The sequence below is a fragment of the Parus major genome, chromosome 8 (genome assembly GCF_001522545.3).
Source record: "Parus major isolate Abel chromosome 8, Parus_major1.1, whole genome shotgun sequence".
In the NCBI taxonomy this organism is placed as follows: domain Eukaryota; kingdom Metazoa; phylum Chordata; class Aves; order Passeriformes; family Paridae; genus Parus; species Parus major.
The window spans coordinates 28,658,472-28,679,780 of NC_031777.1; the positions used below are offsets into that span (position 1 = coordinate 28,658,472).

The window sequence follows — 21,309 nt, forward strand, 5'->3', positions numbered from 1 at the left end:
AGGAGCCCTCTTTGTATTAAGGCATCTATTTACGTTATTTGAATTTAGATCTAAACATGCAAAAAACTAAGGAAGAGAGAAGATTGCTTGAGGGTTTTCAAATGAGAGGAAGACTAAAAATGCATTGAAAGCTTTTGGATGTGGAAATACGTGGCATTGTGGACAGTTGCAGTGGAGAATATAATGCAACAATAAAATCATTAAAGTACTTCAAGTTTGGAAGTAATCTGGGTTCTTGGCTTGCATTGCATTTAATAGCTTTACATTTATGGGAGCCACTCCAGTTTTTAAAGGCAGCTTCAGCCTTCAGACTGATTGCACTTACCACCCTGGTGAAACTGCAACCCATTAATTTTTTACCGAAAGGATCTTCCTAGTTTGTCAAACACATCAAGTGAACATTTTAGAGAGTGCAGACCACAGCAGTATGAAAACCAAAGCTTTATATCCAGAAAGAATGCTGGATTAGTATAAAATAAAGGGTCTGATTCTGTTAATGAGCACTTAGGTAATTTCATTGCTGTACAAAACTCTGTTAAAAATAGAGATACCAGACATTTGAGTGAAAACAGTCAGGACCTGCAGAAATCTCCTGTGCCAGCCCATCATGGAAAGGCCTGCAGTGGTTCTCCTTCAGGCTGGAGAGCTGCACACCCTCCCCTGAGCCCACGTTGTGGCCATCCCCTCTCCCAGCAGCCCAGTCCCCTACGTGTTGATACCCCCACCATTAAGCCCAAACCTTTCCAGTGTCTCAAACCAAACTCTCGCTCTCTAAAACGTTCGCACATTTCTATGTCAAACATCTGCTTAGGTGGCTCTGAGACAGTGTGTTTTGGTGTTGTTCGTGTGCAATCTAGTGCCGCTTCCTCAACGCATGTGTCCCTTCCCTTCACAGCCTACTCGACACCCAGCACCTCCCCCGCAAACCGATTCGTCAGTGTTGGACCACGGGATCCAAGCTTTGTAAATATCCCTCAACAGACTCAGGTGGGCCGCTTTCGACTTCTCTGTTTGCCTGCAGCCTCTTCTTCTCCTCCTCCAGTGTCCTCTAACGTGTCCCCGCGGAGCAGCTGCACTGCCGCTGTCACTTCACCCACATGGTCTCAGTAACTACAGTGAAATGTCACTTGCAGTTTGTTTGTCTGTTGTGGTTTATTTTCTTTTTTTTTATTTTTCTTTTTTTTTCTTTTTTTTTTTTCTTTTATTTTTGGGCTTGTGTGGTAATAACGCTGCTTTCGTAACTGGAAGGACCTCTCTTTGCTTTCTAAGGTGTTGGCTCCCGCCGCGCAGTTGTTCGCTCTAGGGCCGCGGTTTCAAAGGCTTTGGCTCCAACCTGCTCCCCAGGCACTGCATTTAATTGTGTTTAGATTAGATGGTAGGGAGAAATCCTTCCCTGCCAGGGTGGGGAGGCCCTGGCACAGCTTGCCCAGAGAAACTGTGGTTGCCCCATCCCTGGGAGTGTCCAAGGCCAGGTTGGACAAAGCTCGGGACAACCTGGGAGTGTGGAAAGTATCCCATGATCTTTAAGGTCCCTCCCAACCCAAACCAGTCTGTGAGATGCAAAAGGAGCTCAGAGAGACCCATCAGGTAACAGGGCCCTGTAGTCCCCCAGCAGACACAACGGGAGACTGCTCCAGTGACTTCCATGTAAAAAAAAATAAAAATACTCAAATTCCTGGTTGGCCATTTGCATGGTGGGCTTTGAGAGAGCAGGAGATTTTTGTAATTGCGAGCACATCTGTTTTCCTTATACAAAGAGAAAAAAGTCCAGTTGAGGCAGGCCTATAAAGCTGGTTTAGCTGAATTCATGGTCCTGCTATGGTCAAATCAGAAGCTCAAGTAAACATTTGTGTTTCTTTAGGAGAAGGACGAGATTTAAATGTGCTTTTTCCAAGCTGTATCAAATTCCCAGGGTCGATTAAGAAAATAGTTGTTGGCAGTTTTGTTAGCAGCTAATTTGAGCCAGATGTTGAAAAAATTAAGTCTGGGCTTAATATCACGTTATCATGGGGGGGAAGGTATAAAAAAGTGAGCAGAGTTAGTGCTTTAGGACAACTGTAGTTTATAGTTTGAAGTGACTGCTTGACTACGTTGCAGTTCTTTTAAAGGTCAGCTACACAAAATATTAGTGATTTTGTTTTGAGCTGGTTGCAGTGACTAAAAAGCCATAATTCAAGTATCTGGCAAACTGGGCATTACTACCCTTGGCTCTTGCAAGTTCTTTCAAATGGTTTATAGGCTTCTGAATAATTAGTGTGCAGATTAATGGCTGTCACATGCCACAGTAGGTGCATGAAGACAGATTCCTCGTTGTGATGGCTTCAGCACCTCCACTGTCACTGAAACAGGCCACTCATTCCCAAAGATTTTCAGTTTACAGGGTTGCAAGCAGCTGCCTGTAAGCACAACGTGGTTTTTTGCTGTCTGCTCTTTGTGTACAATTTGTTAGGGGCTTTAGTTTATAGCTCTGTGCACAGCACAGGTTAAACTATATCAAATCTCAAACCTTCTCTGCATTAAATAGGGTCACAGAAAGTACAGCAGCAATGCAGAGAGGGGTTTAACCCATCAGATTCTGGGGTTTTTTTTTCATGTTTCAACAAAACTCAGCCTGCACCCCACTTTTCCAGCCTTGTGCTTTTTTGGGTTCATGGGTGTGAGAAGTTTTCACGCACCTTCCCGTTTAAATCATATTTCTCCAGTTGTTTTGGAAACAGCTGGAATACACAGAAATAGGTTGAAATTGGGAAACAGGGATGTTAAGGTGTACTGCTAAAGTCCTTAAGCATTTGGTCTTTTCCTTCATAGCTCAGGAAACCTGAAACCCTTTGGAGAATGCTACTTACCTTTTCCAGAAGACTTGAAAAACTCCTAGTTGGTAAATTGATTATGTAGTAAGACACAACAGTATTAAGTCTCCAAAGATATTTAAAACTTACTTGCATCCTGCAGCCTAAGTTTCCCAGATAAGTTTGTTGACTGTAAACTTTTATCCTCCTTATTTATGACTTAAATCATTTTAAAGTGCTCTAGCGTTACTTTAAGTGCTCCTCTGTAATGCAGTGTAGTGAATAACAATGCTGTACAGTGAAAAACAATACTCAAGCACAGCTTTCAATTAAAGTCTAACATGCTGCAGTGGGCAAGGAGACTGACTTCCAGTCTCTGACTCCAGCTGCATCTCCCTGCTTCTATACATCATTACACCACCACAGCCCACTTGATACTAAATATATAATTTATCAGCAAACTCACTACTTATTCATGAAAGGACTCTGAAGTTGACTGTGCTTTGAGTCAGAGAAGTGAGGTAAAAGTGCTAACTGCAATGATTTGGGATTTACGTAGCATTCCTCTGAACAAAGACAGGCTTTTGTGCTCATTTTTGCAGAGCATTAGTGTACAGAACGACCACTTAGGATATTTTCAAAATGCAAATGAAAACCACATAGGGCTGTGTTACTAAAAGCAGCTGGGGTGGCTCCTTTCCATCAGGATCTTTAGAATACATCCAGAGTCAGGCTAAGATACAGGTCCTGAGGACCACCAACTGCCAGGGACACAGCTCCCTGAGACAAGAGGAAGCAGGGAACACTCTGAGCTTCTGGAAGTCAAGCTTAAATACAAGGGTTAAGCTACTACTGCTAGAACAATAAAATAAAAATGAGGGCTGTATCTGAACATCTGCTTTTTTTTAATTACGGTCCTGCTACAACCCATATGAAAATATTTTGGTCACATTTTTGGTGGCTCTGATGTTCTCTTGGTGGAACATTGGATTATAAGTACTATTTACACATCATCATCATCATCATCATCATTAGTCTTCAAGTGCTGCAGAAGTGAGTCTGTGCACAGGGATGTGGCAGCTCCACGGAGCAGGAGTCACAGTTCCCATACATGGACATTCCCAGAACATTGGAATAAAATCCCAGACAAATGTAAAACAGCATGGCTGGGATGGGGCAAGGATCATTCTGTCCTGGGCTGTTTCTAAACAACCAAACCCAGTACATGCCTTTCTTAATTGGTATTAGAAAAATTATCAGTAGACATTTCCATTAGCACTATGTTCTGATTTTTGTCACGTTCTGTCAAATATAACCCCTTAAAGGAATTTTATAGAGTCTATATAATATTCATTAAAAAGCCATCTTCCTGTGTCAACAAAGTTTGTAACAGGACAACACTCCATCACAGAAGATAAGGGGAAATAAACTCCTTTAGGTCAGTAGTTTTGATTTGGTAACAAAAGCCCCCAAAGGGCTGTTGGCTTTGCCAGGTTTTAGCAGTTCCCAAACTTTTCAGTCAGTTTGGTTTTCCATCCGCTGCTTGCACCATCCATCACTCTGCCACTCCACTCACTGCAGAATTGTCCTGTGTTGGGGGTTATTTGAATCTAAATTTCTGTTTGAGCTATTAGAAGCAACACTTGACTTGGCATCCCCTGTATATGTTGACAAAAAGGCACAGGTGTTGTAACCTTTGCTTGATAAATCATTTACTTTTGCTACTTGACTCGCAAGCAATATGGGGGCATCAGCTTTTTAACTGCCTTTTCCATATGCAAATCAGAAATACAGGATGCCTGGGGTACAGGGGCTCTGGTTTCAAAAGCAAGTTGGTCTGGATACCTCATGACTAAGTAATAGATACGTCTCTCATATTGCCAAGGACTTGTAATACGGAGAGTGGTAGAGGGATGGGAAAGTCCCATCACATTAATTAGGGACAAGCCTCTCGGTAGCACCAAGGTGAATAAATTTTGGTGAATTTCTGAATTTTGAAGTGGGTTTTTTTTCCCTAAAATTAATAGTGAAACACAGGCTATGGGCTGGGAATGCTAAACCAGCAACCTGTGACCAGGGTTTGCCACTCACCACTCCAAATGCTGTTTGCTGCTCTCTAATGCCCTGGCTTTGCTCTAGGGTACAAAATTCCTTTAGGGATCAGCATGCTGCACTCATCGTGCTGCAGCTCCACTTCACACTAAACATTGTTTACTATGCCGAGTCCTGTTTGCCACCTACTTAGCCTACATCTTCCTGGAAATTGTACTTGGGCTGCTAAAAACAGCTCCGGAGAAACACATTCCATGCTCCAGCTAATCGCTCCTACCTGCCACTGGCTCATGTGCCCTGCACAGGGAGGTTATGAGGATGCAGGGAACAGAAACTGCCTCTCACTGTGGGCACCCAAGCAGAGAATCAACCACTTTACCCTGTGAGAAAGTGAATCCTGTAGCCCCTGACCAGCTGTTTCAGGAAAAATCCCTCTCTAACGTAAACACGCTTCATATCAGATCCATCCCAGGTAGTTTCTAAAAACTTGGTTAAGCACAAACCCAAATATTTATTCCCTTGGCTTTCTGTAGGAAAAGATAAAACTTATTTCTAGAAGGACAGAAGTAGAAGCTCTTCCTGGTTCTGCTTTTGCACAATCCCAAAGCACAGTCAGATCCTGGATAATAAGCAAAGGTCTTGTGTTTTCACACTTTCCCTGGTGGGGCCCTAGAGCCACCCAGCTACAAGGGACATCTAGATAGAGCTCATCCTTTGTAACACAGAACAACTGAAACAAAAAGCCTGTAACCTGCCTAGAAGACTGAAACAAAGTTTAAGAAAAACCCCCCAAAGTCAAACAAGCTTATCTAGGCAGCAAAATAACAAGTATGAAAACCAGCAAGCTCAGCAGAACAGCCTTATAAAGACCAGGTACAAAAATGCACCCTGTGAAATACATCTTTAAAAGAGCAATAGTAACTTAGGGGGGAAATCACTGAAGTTTAGCAAAGTGTTTATAGTACAAGGAAATTGCTAACTCCTTTAGATCTGCTCCCGCTCCCTGCCTTTGCCAAATTAGAAAGTGGTATCTTTGTAGCTTTCTCCTTTTGGGCTTTTATTTATCTCTGAAAAAACCACCGTATGCCTCAGGTGCATACACAAACCTAATTGTACAATTACTTTCTTTCCCAGAGACAAGGTAAAGCCTGTTCTGCTTCCCCCACAAGCCTTCTTTAGAGAGCATACTGCAACCTGCAATTTTTCACTGGCAGCACTTTAAAACAAAGGGCAAGAGAAAAAAAATGAGCTGGATGCTGTGTCCTGTAGGATAGCAGATGTGAGCTCTGTCAGAGCGGGGGGGAGGCGAATTCCAGAGTAGGGGAATTCTCTCCTTCCCTGAGAGCAGCCAGGCGCTGCTGCCCAGAGCCTGGAATCCGAGGAGCGTGGTGCAGGTGATGCCCCTCTCCAGGAGGGAGGCAGGGAAGCAGCCCCGGAGGTGGCAGGCTCCAGTGGATCCTACAGGATCCATAGGTCAAAGTCAGCACCTTGACTGGGGAGCTGCTGCAGCTCCTGCAGCGCTTCGCTCCTGCAGCTGAAACCGCGGAGCCGCTCTGTGCCCAGGTTCCATTGCCACCCTATGGAAGAAAGAAACCAGTGCACGCATTTTCCTTTGCACAAACCAAACGTGTGCCTGCCTTCACGGGGATTTTCCATCCCTGCTGCTCACTGCCACCGTGCCCTGCCCTTTGCCCCCTCCCAAGGGGATGCTGAGCCCCACGCAGCTCGTGGCCGTGTGCTTCATTAATGAGCACCACGGGCTGCCTGGCCTGTCTGCCTCCACTCCCTGCTGCCTTGCTCCCGTTTCCCAGAGCCCAGGAATGGCTCTGGGCAGACAGGCAGGACCTGCTGGCCCCGGGGACACAGGGCTAGGGCAGGGTTTGGTGGCACTGTGCTGACAGCTGAGCCACCGCCTCTCTCCGCACACAGGGAACTGCACAATGCAGGAACAACACCAGGCCTTTCATTTTGGGGGTTCTGAGCAGAGCTGTTTATAATCCAGGTCAGAGCTACTTGTTGCTCAGAGGACTGTCTGTCCTCAGGATCAGAACACTCATCCTCGAGGCTGGATGTACTGCTAGTGTCTGAGTGTGAATGGAGATAAAAAACACTAACTTGGAAGCATTTGTTAGGCTCAGGCCCCTAAGAATTCCATATTCTGTACAATAACCTCCCCGAGTGAGCACATGTGTCCAATTTCAGCTGCAAAGCACTTCTAAGCAGACTTGAATATTCCTTTTCTTTCTCTTGGCCTGTCCAGCAAATGTAGTGGGAGGTTCAGAACACAATTTTCATGAAGGGGTAACTTCTCTAGTGTGTAAAGAAGAGAAATTTGCAAAGATCAGATATAAAAACACCATTTTGGGGTGTGGGACTGCTACTTTATAGAGCTGCTGAACTTAGAGGGATCAGTCTTCTCCCTGACCCCTCCAGGGATCTGAGGATTTTCCCATACTGGCAAAGGGAAATGAGGGCTGCTCTCCTCCAGCACCTTATGATCACTCAAAGTTTTGATCTCTGTCCAAAAAGGGCTTTGCTGTTGCACCAACAGCATCGAGCTACCGACACATGACATGAATTTTGGTGCTGTGTTTTCTCTTCCACCCAGGATGTAGCAATACCATTCTGAACTTGAGGGTGTCCTGGAGATGGCTCTGAAAATGCAGTGTGAGCCTAGAGACAGTGTGGATAGGAAATGCAGTGCTGGACTCACCAAGCAAATGTCACAAAGGTGACCAGAAATGAGGGTAACTCCCCTTCCCTCCTGTTCAGCTCAGGACACAGAAGCCATTTAACTTGCACAGAGCAGGACTGTGGAATTCCACTCTCAGACCAGCACACCTCAAAAAGAAAGCACATATTGCTCTATAGAGGTAAAGATTCACAGAAAACTTCCCAATGCCATCATGTGGCTGCATCTTCAAAGCAGGCTGGAGCCAAATCAGTCCCAAAATGCCTGGGTTAGTCCTCAGCAGGGGAGATCCTTATTCCTGGGCTTTTTCTTACTACTCCTCCTCCTCGTAGGCCCTGGTGAACAGTTGAGACTCTTTTTTGGAAACCAGCACTCAGCATCCTATTTCCAGTAGATTTAGCATAGAATTATTTACAATGGACATAGAAGAATTTCCCAAACTAAGCAATTAAACTTATTGAGTTTTCCCCCTTCTCACAATAACCAGGAAGCCTGTGTGTAAGGCTGCCTTTCTGTGGGTTTTATGGCCATTACTTACTCCACAGTGGGGGAGAAGAAAGGGAAGAAGTAAGTGTGGGCCTGGTGGGAAGAGTTGGCAAATGCAGAAATATGATGAATGAGCTGGAGAGATTTAATTTCTTACTAAATTCTCTACAAGCTGTGTAACCTTTCTTTAGCTAAACAATTACTCTAAAAGGCAATGATTTTCTGTGTTTTCATTGAAAAGTCTTCATAATAACAATGGCCTATGTTCTCCTTCTTGAAGAACTTATGCCAAAAAACAGTTTTCTTTTTTCCATTCAGCAGGAAACTTTCTTTTATTTTTATTTTTTCAGTCTCATATTCCTCACTAACATAGATTTACAAGGCCTACCACTTACTGCATGGGGCTGGGAAGAAGCTTCCCCTCAGGCCAAATCATTTTGGTCCATCTCCTTTGTAGGGATTCTTGCAGCTTCCTCCCAAGAGGACTGCAACCACTGTCAGAGACATAATACCAGACCCAAGTGGCCATTTAAGCTGACAAAATGTGACATTCCCTGTGTTCACAGGTCAGGGGGCATGGGAGGGTACTCCCAGATTTGTTTTTCAGCGGACAGTTCTTGCTGTGTTGTGGTGGGTGCAGCAGGGGGGAGCATGACTTCGGTGCCATGGGGGAAAAGTCATCAGGTGTTTGAATTCATGGCTGAGATGGGCTGGTCCTCCCTGAGCCACAGGGTCCAGTTTGGGGGCTGATCCCTGCTGGAGTCTTGGAAGAGCTGTGAGGGCGCAGCATGGGCAGAGCACTGCTCACATCCCTGTGTTCACAACACAAATCAAGCCAGGCTACAGCAAGGTGATGGTTCTGTGCCTCTTGCTGCTGTTGGCTGGCTTGGCCGATTTCCTGGCCACCACTGCCCACCCCAGCCTCCATGGCAGATAAAGCTGTATTGGATTAGTCTGCTCACTGCTGCATCAGGTCCACGATCAATTTATTGACTCTGTCAGAGTGGCTAGTACAGTAATTGTTACAAGAGCAGAATAGAAAGCAAGAATGTGTCCACATAAAATATAAAAATGACGTTTTGTTCGTTCTTTCCTCTTTGGCCCTATAGATCTTTATGTGTTTACACAGTGGAGAGCACTTTACTTAAGTTAATCAGCTCCTTCTACATTATTAATTGCGACAGTTAGGGCGCTACGTGGCGGCAAAAGTATTATTGAGAGCATTGATCTCACGCTGACGATGTGGACCTGGGTAGGTTTTGTATTCCTTCCCTTCTTTTGCAGCTGCTTGAGGGCACTATCAAATCCTATTTCTCTGAGTGACAATACACCATCGATAGCATCGATCCCAGAGAGGGGCAGGAGGCTGCACACCAGAAGGGAAGGAAGAGCCAGGCTTGGGGAGGAGCTGTTGGAAGTTGGTGATCACAATAATTACATGCCAGGCCTGATTTCTCTATTTTGTAAAGAGTAATAATTTAAGAGCTGAAGTTTCCCAAGTGCTGAAGATTTGCAGAGGTGGCACGATGAGACCTTTTAAAATGTGTGCAGAATGTATACCCTTAAAAAAAAAAAAAAAAAAAAAAAAGCCACACTGACTTTTTACAAGGGTTTTGGAAGTGCCTTTGAAAGACATTTCATGAAAGTTCAGCCTTTGCAGCTGATACCTATATGAGCTCCATAAATTCCACCCAGCCTGACAAACTCCAGTAGGTGTCACATGTGACCTGGATGGAAAAGGTCAGCAGCTGAATTTATGGCTTTTGCATTTACTGGAACATTAAGATTTTTTGCCAACTGCCATATATACTTTTTAAAAATTCCACAATCAAAGGATCAGGACCACAATCTACAATGAAGGTCAAATATTAAAGGTCACAATCCCTGCATCCTTCCCAATGGATAGGCATTAAGCTACCTCTCTTCTAGGAATCACCTTTGTTTAATGGCATTAACACAGAGGTCAAGGAATGAATAAGCTCCAGAGGTGAACACTTTGCAAAATTTTCCTACTCTGTAATTAATACTGAATTCCATAAGAAGGGACCAAAAGAAGCCTTTTCTTAACAGAGAAGGAGTCCTCAGTTTGCAGCAGATTCCATGTTCCCAAGACACTGAGCATCACCTGCCTAGTGCTGGACTGTCCTAGAGAAATATAAATAACACAGTGAGGAAAGACTGGGGTTTCAAAAGAAATACAGCAGAATTAACTTCTATTTTGGTAAAACCTGTTTATATTTTCAGTTTGACAAAGGTGTCTGTTCTTAGTAAGGACTGCTAACAGCATGGGAAGTTGCAGTTATCAAATTTTACCTGGTTTTAGTTTAGAACAGAAAAACACGTCTCGTTTTAGGCTTTTGCTTTGATAGCATTTTCTGCTTGAACAGAGATACAACTGGAAAAGTTTAATTTAAAACCAGAATTTCAAAAGAAAAATATCTCAAAAAACCAAGAAGCTAAACTTAAAAATATTTCCTAGGTTTCCCTTTAGTTGCTTTAGTTATTAGTATTCAACTTTGAAACAGTACTGACACTATAATAATAATATTCTCAGGCATATTCACATGTGAGACCCAACTGTTGCATCTTCTATACAAACACTGGTTATTACACATGAAGAGATGCAGCTGAATGCACTGCAGAAGGCACTGAAATGTAATTTTAATTATGGGATATGAGTAGCCAAAGTCACAACCAACACAATGCAGCCACCTCTGAGGCCAAACACAATGATTTAGGAAGAAATTGTTCCCTGTGAAGGTGGGGAGGCCCTGGTTTTGCAGAGAAGCTGTGACTGCCCCTTCCCTGGAAGTGTCCAGGACCAGGCTGGATGGGGTTTGGAGCAACCTGGAATAGTGGAAGGTGTCTCTGCCCTGCAGGACATGAAAAAAAGATAAACTTTAAGGTTTCTTCCACCCAAAACCATTTAAGGATTCTATAAATTTCTGCATTGCTTGGAGCAGCTTTTTACAACTTTAGGTATCCTCTTCTGCTTTTGCAATAACTAAATCTTTCTAAATATGACAACAAAAAAAGGACCTGTTTTTTTAAAAAAAAGAAAATATAAACTGAAATATGACATTTTCATGTGGGGTTGGGTTTTTCCATCTTTGCATGTGCTAAACAGTGAGATTTAAGATTTTGGAAGAACACTTTGACACATTATATTTCTTGTTTGGCTATTCCCTGGTTTGTCAGGGTTTCTTTAAGGACTTTCTTGTAGTCCTTTAGGTTAAAGATCATGTCTGAGAATCTGTGGTATGGGACCCGGCTGTACATTCACTGAAGCTGATGAGAGGAGGAGATGGGAGATTTGTTATTGGCAGGAGTTTGTTTTAGAAATACAATAACATTTTTGTTTAATTATGCTTGTCTTTTGCTTATTACTATGCACAGTAGAGTAAATCTAGTCTTTTTTCAGATAAGATAAAGGTTAAAATTCACATTTTCTTTATGGGGAGGGTTTGCAGTGCAGTCTTTGTGCATCTGTGGAGTTTTTAGTTTGTGGTTACAGGTATTAACTCTCAGTGACTCTAAAGCCATCTTCCCTGATGTAGAGATGGGTTTGGGGCTTTCCCAAATTACCAGTCTTGTAGGCTAAATCTGAAACTTTAGACCAGGCTGGATGGGGCTTGGAGCAATTTGGTCCAGTGGAAGGTGTCCCTGCCCGTGGCAGGGGGTTTGGAAGATCATCTGATCTTTAAGGTCCTTTCCAACCCAAACCATTCTGTGATTCCATGATTTCCCAGCAAGGGAGGCTCCACAGGCTCTTTATAAACTCTCTTCCTACAAGCACCCAGGGCAGAATTTGTCCCAGTAGTGATAACTGCTTTATCAGTGCTGTTGAAGTTGAGTGAGTCTGAACAGAGCTCAGATTCTTCTCCTAGAAGGTCTTTGGGAAAACAAGGAGTAAAAGTAGTAACATTTAAGGGAAAAAAAAGGGGGGTGGGGAAGAAAGCTGGAGAACTGTAGTTATCCATACAATGGAGCAGCTTACTTAGGGAGTACAAAGAGCCACTTCTACACAGGCTATTTTCAAGGAAAAGCCTCACATTCAGTGACTCACAAAAGCGAAGAGGCACCTTTTGATTTTAAGTTCAAGGTTTACATTAGTAATTTTGTCTGTTTTCTCTGTTAGTATTAATTAATTTGAGATAGTTTAATTAGTATTACTAAATTTGATCATTAGTAGTAATTCATTCTGCCTGCCATACTGCACAAATATGATGAAGCAGAAATAACTAAATTGTTTAATTTCATCTCATTTAATGACTTTACACTCCACCAGGACTTTCATTGGCATCTCACAGTATGTGTGAAAATTGCTCCAAGCTAGGCCAAGACCCAACTCCCTTTAGCCAACCATGTCTAATACATCCCTCCTCATCCAAAGGTGGATCATGTGCTGCAAAGCCTTTTCCCATTTCTCCAAGGGAGAGCTGGCAACCTCTGGAGCCTGGGGTGGTCTTTCCCTGCCCCACTCACACAGCTCCTGTAGCATCCTGACCCCAGTGGATCTTTACAGGACTCATCCCTGGATGAGGGAAGTCCTGTATCAGGACTCATCCCTGCATGACAGAAGTCCCATCATGGATCCCCACAGCTGGGACCCTGAGTACAAGCATGATGCACGACCTTCCATTTTTCTTAGAACAGTTTAGCAAGGTACAAAGCATCAAGAAAATGCAGATGTCAAAAGTTCCCACATTCAGGAGAGGTTTTTATGTTCAGCTCAGTGCCCTCTTGGCTTTCTCTTTTTTAAGAGGAGTTTTGGGAAGGGGGCTTTCCTGATGAATCAAGTCATTATTCCTCCAGTTCACTGTCTTCTGTAATTTTAAGGTCAAAAGTGCCAGAGTTGCCTCTGTGCTCCTATTTCTGTCTGTGTTAATTTGGAGACCGGTTTTGATCTCCTTGCCCAGTAACACCTAGGACTTGCCAAAACCCGAATTCCTCTTCCTTTTTTGCGGTCTCCAAACCAAGCCTTCCTCTACCCACCTCTCAAAACATGCTGTTGTCTTGGCCCCCTCATCCTGGGGTCCCCAGCTGTCCCTTTGCCTGGAGTGTGTCCTGTTCCTGCTGCCCACATTCCAGTTCTTCCCCAGTGCCTCCAGGTCCCCACCGACCCCATCCCTCCTGGTTTTTGCCCTGCTTTGATCAGGCTGGGCACGCTCTGCTCTCCCCACAGGGCTGCTCATTTGTTCACCCAGACCGAGAGCACAATACCTCTGGATATTTTGGAGGGAGTGCTCTCTCTCCTGTCCAGCCCAAGTTATTCTCTCCCCTCGCTTTCCTCTGTACTCTGAAGTACGCTCAGGGCAGTCAAAAGAAGCAGCTGAACCACCTTTGGTAGTTGTAGGTCAACTTTTTGACCCGTGATGGGTTTTCTCCTGTTACAGCACGGGGAGCCCCTGGACAGGGGGTGGTGGATGGGTCCCCTACAGCTCCACTGGGGCTGTCAGAGCCAGCATGATACAGCAGCTGGGCGACCAGGGCAAGGAAAAACCACCTCAGCCTTCGACCTCTGAAAGCCGTAGTGACCTTTCCCTCCTCCCTGCTCTCCAGCGGAGAAATGCGAGGGGGGAAAAAAAAGAGCAGAAAACTACCTTTTGTACTCTAAACTGCAAAGCAAAGAGCCACGGCCTCTGTAGCAGCTTGCTGGCAGAGCCATCCATCCCAGTGGGACCCCTGGGCCCCTCACGTAGCTCCTGTGGCCGGCCCGGGACGGGGCAGGAGCGGCGGGGCAGAGCGCTGGGTGTGTGTGTACGTGTGTGTCTGTGCGTGTGTGCTCGGGCTGTCTCGCTGCGAGCCCAGCCTGGGAGGCCCAGCCTGGGGGTTGATTTTCTTTGGATGACTTTCCCCGATTGTCTAAAGCAATAAAAGTAAAGAAACTTTTGGGGGGAGAAAAAACGGTGGTTGAGGGGAGATTATTTTTGCAGTCCTGGTGCAGGCAGAACTCCTGAGGCTTGGGTGGGGGGGGGACAGGGGGAAGGCGGTTTTGCTCGCCTGAGGACTGCAGGAACTGGCTTAAATTGAATAAAACTGTAAGTACAGTATCGGGGACGGCGTAACAAGGAGTTCTGCAAAAGCAACACCACCGGAAAGCACAATGAAGAATAGAGCGGGTTACGCCGCGGTGAAAGTATGTACTGGTTGTTATAACACCGTGCCTCCAGAATAAATTATGTCCCTTTAAAAAGTAATACTTTAACTGTGGAGCTATATAGAGACAATTAAGACGATATTGTTCTCCTCATTTCCCTCCCTCCCCTCCCTCCCTCTCTCTGCAGTAGCTCTGTGGAAACTTTTAATGCTGCAGCTTGAAACTTGGGCCTCTGGGTCTGAAATGCCTGAGAAAGCACTGCGGGCTCTAACTGTAAAACATTCCTTCGGCGGGCCCTGGAAACAGGGCGCGCTGGCGCAGGCGAAGTTCAGAGGGATCACATGGAAATGAGGGCTGGCTGCAGGCTCCCGAGGAGAGGTTTATTTCCCTTAAACCTGAACTTGAACTTGGGGAGGCGCAGCCGGAGCCTGGGCCGGGCTGAGGGCGGCGGTGAGGGGCTGGGAGCGGGGCCGCCGCAGGCCCCGGGCACCCACCCTCGGGGCTGGGGGGTCCCCAGGCACCCAGAGGCTTTTGTGCCGTGTCCAGGGGAGAGCTGTAGTCTGGGGAGCCAAAGGGTTTTGCTTTCATCCAAGCAAAATGCTGGAAAGTCCCGTCGCAGCAGTGTGTGTGTGCCATCCCGGTTTCCACGGGACTTCCCGGCATGAGGTTATAAGCGGCTCCGAGCCCCCGTGCGTGTGTTGTTTCACAAAAGGAAAAGAAATGAGTGAGATCTGCTGTAAGAAATATGAGGTTGTTGCACTCTTGAGCAAATTTAACTGTGCTTCCAGCAGAGGAAAATACGGGGCTGTCTGAAAACGAGGCGTAAAGCGCAGAACTCAACCCCTCTCGCAGCACATTTGCTTCTACCTCGAAATAGTAGATGTAAACCGCGAGGTGGGTTTAAAGTTGGTTTTGCCTCTTTGATATCGTGCATCCCGCTGTTTCCTTCTCTTGCTAAAGTCTGTACGGACGGGGGAAGCGAGGTGCTGATGCTGGCTGGTGTCACCCAGGTGTGGTGGCAGAGGTGGCTGCTGTCCCAGCCACAGGCGTGGGGCAGCTCCCTCCCCTCCTGCCCACAGCTGGCCTTGGCTAGGGGGTCATATTTTGGTCATTTCTGATTACTCCCGAGCAATTTTGGCTATGTCTGTAGCAAAACTTTGAAAGGATGAATGAGCGAAAAAAATCCCGCTTGGCAGTAACTCAGGAAATATCTACAAAGATGTTCTTTCTGGAGCGAGATCTTATTTCAGGGTTTGTGTTAGGATCATTTTTATTCTGTGACAGCACATAAAGAGAGCGGGACAGAGCAATGAGGTCTGGCATAGCTAAAATCCCTTCTGTGTGTGTGAGGTTATATAGTTTATCAATGCAGAAACCACCACGGGCTTGGAAAAGTAAACAGCTGGCTTGGGTCTGTGCGCTGCACTTCGGAGTTTGTCTGCGGGATTTAAATGGCTCGCCTGCGATTTTCAGAGCGGGGCAAATATATATAGTTTTCCTTTCAAACACGTCAAAAGGTTTTTTTGCAGCCGTTTGTTTTCACAGTTCTTTTTTTATTTGTTGCAATTTTCCTTTCTGATTCATTCCGGTTTATTTTGCTTTTACAAATGGCTTCACTGCCACCAGCAAGTCTACAAATAAATAATAAAATATAAAAAAAATAAAAAATAAAAAAAAGTTTCTAGCCCACTCAGAAAACCTTATGGCAGCAACAAATATCAGAGAAAGCCATCGTCTCTCTCAAAGATTTCATCTCACCCTCCACTTAATCCGCTTGCTGTACCTCAGATCTCAAGTAACTTTCATACTGTGGGCTCACTTTAATGGATAGAATCTATTTTTCATGAAAAAAGCAGGAAATAAGCTGTCTTTCGTACAAAGATTTACAAAATGTAATCATTGTTGAAATATTCTCTTTGAACTGCCTTGTCCGCAGGGGTGTCTGGCTCCCAATACCCCCGTTTCTTTAGAACACCCTTACAAGTTCTTCTGGTAGATCAGGTACACTGGTGGTTCTGGTCTTTGATGTCTTGAATGAATGAAAGAAAAGCATAATAAAAGAGAGCTGTTGATCAAGCATAAAATACTCTTTAAGCTGACAGAATGGCAGAGTTAACACATTCTAAGCTGCTTTTAGGTTTTTCCTTTTTTCCTCACATTTTCCTGTGCTTTGTGTACAGTGGGGGTTTTTATTTTTTGAAAAGTCTCTGATCTATGTAGTATGCCGTCCTCTAACAAAAACCAAAATGGGATTGTTTCTCTCTCTTTCTCTCTTTCTTTTTCCTCTCTTTCCCTCCACTATCTTTTTTTTTTTTTCTTTTTTTAAACAGCAAGGGTTGCAGTTTAGCGTGGCTGCGGTCCGCTTTCAGCCGACCACGCAAAGTTTAGAAGTTATTTTGCAGATTTCAAAGTCAATTCGCTAACAAATAAGTGAACTTTATTGCTTGGATTTTTAGAAAACTGGAGGAAAACTGTAACTGGAAAAACATTCCCCAAGTAAAGGGAAGACCCTCTGCCTAAAAGCAATTTTATAAACCAAAAGACAGGCAGGAAAATGACCTCATTGTGAGAGAACTTTTCTTTTAGAGGCAGAGAAAAGGGAAAGTTTTCTTCCTGTAGATCTAATTTAGATCTTAAGTTCCCATACATTATTTATACATCATATTTAGAGTGCCAGCCTACTCTGCTGACGGGGTTACATTTCAAACATTTGCCATTGATAAGTCTTTGCTGTATTATATTCAGGCTAAATGCGAATATGTCATAGCACAGTCAATCTTTAATCTGCTGAGCTCCAGGTCCGGGCAGCAGGGGGTCCAGCACTCAGAGCATTGCTTTATACTTAAGAAACATCTGGGGCCAGCTGGGACACTTTACTGGAACATTCAGATGTCTGGAACAACAGCAGGAGTTACTGTATGAGTGTGTTTTCATAGGTTTGGGAGGGTTTGGGGTGACTTATTTAAAAACACTAGCTGTTCCCAAGTTGAGGTTTGAACCCAAGCAGAAATCTTGCCTGAAGTGAGTTTGTTGGTCCCAGGAGAGAAGTGGTTTTGGACTACTATACATTTTTAATAGTCAGCAGGCAAAAGTGCATATTACAAAATTATTGCACATAATTTAATGCAGTTTGCCACAACTGGCATTCCCGCAAAACCTATTGGATGCAGAGCTACTGTATGCATTGCCTGGAGACCAGTGTCCCTCCTGGGACAGGTTTTATCTGCCTCCAGACAATATAAATGTGCTCGGAGTGGGGCGTGTGACTCTCCCTGGTGCGGATGTTGGACAACCAGAAGATTCTCTCACTGTTTTATGTCCCTTTGGGGATGACCAACATGCTACTTACGTCCCTGTTGGTATTTCAGTCTGGAAAATATAATTACTAAATAATTAATCCCAGCTCTAAGAAAATAACTTTCGTAGTCACAAAGGTGACCTTGTCTTTTATATTCACCTTTCGGTCCTACGCAGTAGGATCAGATTTTGGGCCTGGAGAAATTCTGGAGGAAGCACTAGAAGAGTGGAATGAATTCAGATGTGGGGTAAACCAGACACAGTTGCTGTGTCTGCAGGAGCCTTCCAGCCAGTCGCACCAGAAGCTGAACTGCCACTGTCTCCCCTCACCCTGGCAACCCTTTTGAAGTGGCATCAAAGGCCCAGTTTTGTCCCCTTGCTTTCACACGATGCACCGTGGGGAAGAGCCTTCCCGGCACCTCTCACAAGGTGATGCCAAAAGGCCCAGTTTGCTCCCTAGCTGCTCACATTCTTATTTTATCTTTGCAACCAGAAGGACTCGTTACCCTAATTCACCTCCTTGGGGTTAATGTTCGTGAGAGCCTCAGAGTTCTTGAGGTGACTGAAATGTCATCCCCAAACAAAACAGCTCTCAGCAGTGAGACCTCACAGGTGCCAGCAGTCATGGCTTGGGTTCAGCTGGGCTGCCCAAACAGCCTCTTTGCCGGCGAGCTCTAAAGCTATGGGGTTTTATTTTATTTAGGTTCTTATCACAGGTGGGTTTTCCCGCCCGGGCCCGTGCAGCGATCTCTTCCTGCACGCGCCTGGGGCAGCAACGGCCGCAGCGCCACGGCAGCCGCATTTGAAGTCCCGATGGCACCGACCCATCCTGCCACCAGGCACACAAACTGGGCTGCAACCTACAGAATACGGGTATCACTGAGCAGGTCTGAGCCCTGAGTGGGTATGGGGAAGCCAAAGCTGCTGTGCGTGGAGTTTGTCAGAGTTTCAAACGTGTGAATGTCCTTAAATAACCTACATCGCCCAGAGAAATAAGCCAACTGTCACACCCAGTTCTGGATTCCACATTAACAACCTCCTTCCGCAGCGTTAAACTTTGCCCTTGAGGACTTTTGTTTAACTTCTTAATTTGAAAAACAGATAGGGAGGGTGCACAGCCCCGGCTTTCTGCGCGAGCTGAAAGGTCCCATTGTTGGGGCAGATGTGCAGGTAGAAGCAAATGGAACGAGTTTGGGTTGGATTGTTGTTCTGGTTGGAAACACGTGAGCGGTGCTTGCAGGGAGGCTGGGGGTGAGGGACGGAGTGCAGGAAAGCTGGTTTCAGGAGGTTTCCATAAACAATGGGCCTGTTCCTGGGCTCCTGACTCAGGCAGAAACTGCTACAGGAGTCGATGAGGCACTTTGAGCTTTTCGCCTGTTAAATATCCAGAATCATGGAATGTTTCCTCGCTGTTCTTCCTGTGCAAAGGAGCCAATTGTCAGGAGTGGCTGGAGGATTTTTGTGTATCTCTGGTATCTCCAGGAGTGCATAAGAAACAAATAGACTTGTGCTATCAGAGAACCGTAATTGCCATCTCAGACTTCCTGTTTAGGATTCAGTCAAGTAGATATTGTTTATGGATCATAAAACCTTACTACTGTGAGGATTCTCAAATACGAGTTTCAACTTTCATGGTGCTGTAAATTAGGGGGGGGAAAAAAAAGTGTGATAATACTCCTCAGAGAACAGTAAAATAGAGCTCTGCAATGGTTAAATGGAATTTTATAAGCACATTCAGTGTGGAACTGTTTTGCATTACATGAGTTGAATACCTTAGAGATGACACACATCTGCAGGCACTTTATTAAATCCTTAGTCAGCACTTTTCAACCTGATGAGATTACTTCTTCATTTGACTGGAGAAAGGGAAGCAAAGATCTCGTACCGGACTGCAGAATTCTTTCTGATGTTTCACCTTGAGCGCTGGAGAAGGACAGCGAGATGCTCGGCGGGACAATACAGACTCGTAGTGGCACCGACAACTGTGCAGCAATTTTACTGAGCGGGACCTTTAGCTCCAGTGGGTTCATTTAGCTCTAAACTCGCTGGGAGAACAGTACTGCAAAGTAAATAGAAGGGAAATAAAACACCGTCTCTTTTATGAAAAAGGACGGAGATAATATCATCCTGACTGTACTGTGATAGGGCCCATGATTTAAATGGAGATTTTAAATTAAGAAAGGCAACACCGCCTTCTCCGAGTGGGTGAAGTTGGATAGGTTACAGAAGTGAAGGGATGAAATGGGTGAGGTGCTCAGACATTGAGCAGCACTCTAAAGCAAGGCACAAAATACCTCAGCCGTCTAAATGTAGGGATCCAGGCTTCTTTTTTTCCATTCTAAGCTCCCTAATCATGAAAAAAAAACCCTTGATAGATCCCAGCTATCGGGTCTCCGAGTGCCTAATACGCTTCCTAGACGTTTTCATTTGAGGCCGGAGGTCTCCTCTCCCTCGCAGAGAAGTTTCACAGGTGCTCCAGAGGAACAATGGTGCTCTTCAGCCCTAATCCTGGAAGACTTAGACGTGTATAGGAGGCTTGAGGGGGATATGAGATCTTAATATTAAAATGATTAGCAGAAAAAGGAGGATCATTCTGTGTGTGCGCTTCAGCTGTAAGATGCTCTAAATTAAACCGGTGTCCCGAGAGCGGTGCTGGTGGGATCTGCTGGGTAAATGCGCTCTCTGTCTCGCTGTTCTGCTGCCTCAGCCCATAAAACATCTCATCCAAGTGGGGCTGCAGGAGCAGGCGGAGCGGGACGCAGCTGTTGGCGAAGCGCTCCGAGTTTGGGTCCCGTAAAAGCAGCTTTTCACTCAGGGCCATGCGGAGCCCCGGCAAGGAAGTTTTGAAACGAGCGTGCGGTTTGGTTTGGGTCTCTCCTGTAAGGGTTAATTAAGTTTTTCATTGGTATTAAGGCCGAGCAGTGTCTGCAGGAGTCATATTGACACCCCAGTGCATGGTAACTCTACTCCTTTATTGACATGTTGCTAGTCAGGAGCACAATAGCGCTCTGTGTCTGCAAATCATTGCTAAAATCATCTCAAGGAAAAAAAAAAAAAAAGTTTGAAAGCCCAACGCGAGACAAAGGCCCCAGAGCTGCACTGCGCCGCTCAAAACTCCCGAGTCAGCAACTTCTATTGATTAAAAACTAACCTTTAAAGTAACTCGCAGAGTGTGTGGTTAGCATTTAAATTTAAACATGTCATGAGTTGATTTGTGTTACTGAATACCAACTCCGAAGGAGTTACATTCACATCAGATTTTTTTTTTTTTCTAATTCCCTTAAGCAGCTAAAGTATTTCATGAAATGTCAATAGGGCAGGGGGGAAAAAAAAGGTGTTTTGGAGGGAGGGGACTCGCGCCCAGCCTCGCCGTTTCTTTTCCCATGCAAATAGTCACCCCAAAAAGAAAAGTGTGGGGAGCGACACACAATAATTAGACCTTTGTCTAACTTTCCCAAGTGCCAGAGAAAGACAGATTAATTAAATATACAACAGTGTTGGTTTTTGGAGTGGGGGTCTCTCTTGCTGTGGAGGTCATAAATTAGGCAGAATAAATAGTTCAGTGTGTTGGGAGCGGGGCCCGACGTCAGCGCGGCTGGCGGCGGTGGGAGGGCGCAGCGCCGCGCTTGCGGATGGCGGTCACGTCTGGGGCTGTCTGGTTGCCCTTAGCAACGAGACATGATGTAACACCGGGATGAACTTGAACTTGGGGGACTTGAAAAGGGAACAATAGACCAGAGCAATCAATAAAGCCTATTTCAGTGAAGGATTACAGAGCCGCTCTGGGGTAACCTTGTCTGCGAGGCGCGGGGTGAATAGCGAGATGCGTGAAGGAGCGCGGGGCGGCGGGGGACGGACCGACGGAGCGGCCGGGGCGGCCGGACACACGGACA

General features: G+C 45.2%; 1 protein-coding gene across 14 annotated transcripts in view; it reads left to right on the forward strand.

The window, feature by feature from the left end:
* NFIA (nuclear factor I A) overlaps positions 1–21,309 on the forward strand; it is a 343,582-nt gene that overhangs the window by 319,617 nt on the left and 2,656 nt on the right. For 10 of the 14 annotated variants that reach the window (XM_015636078.2, XM_015636071.2, XM_015636072.2 and 7 more), the window contains one exon: positions 896–987. The exons of 3 other annotated variants lie outside the window; for them this stretch is intronic. In XM_015636078.2, coding sequence (XP_015491564.1) covers positions 896–987 — 92 coding nt within the window. Of the gene's footprint in view, positions 1–895; positions 3,676–21,309 lie in introns of those variants that run through there. One more of the 14 variants, XM_033516519.1, reaches the window with a different exon arrangement.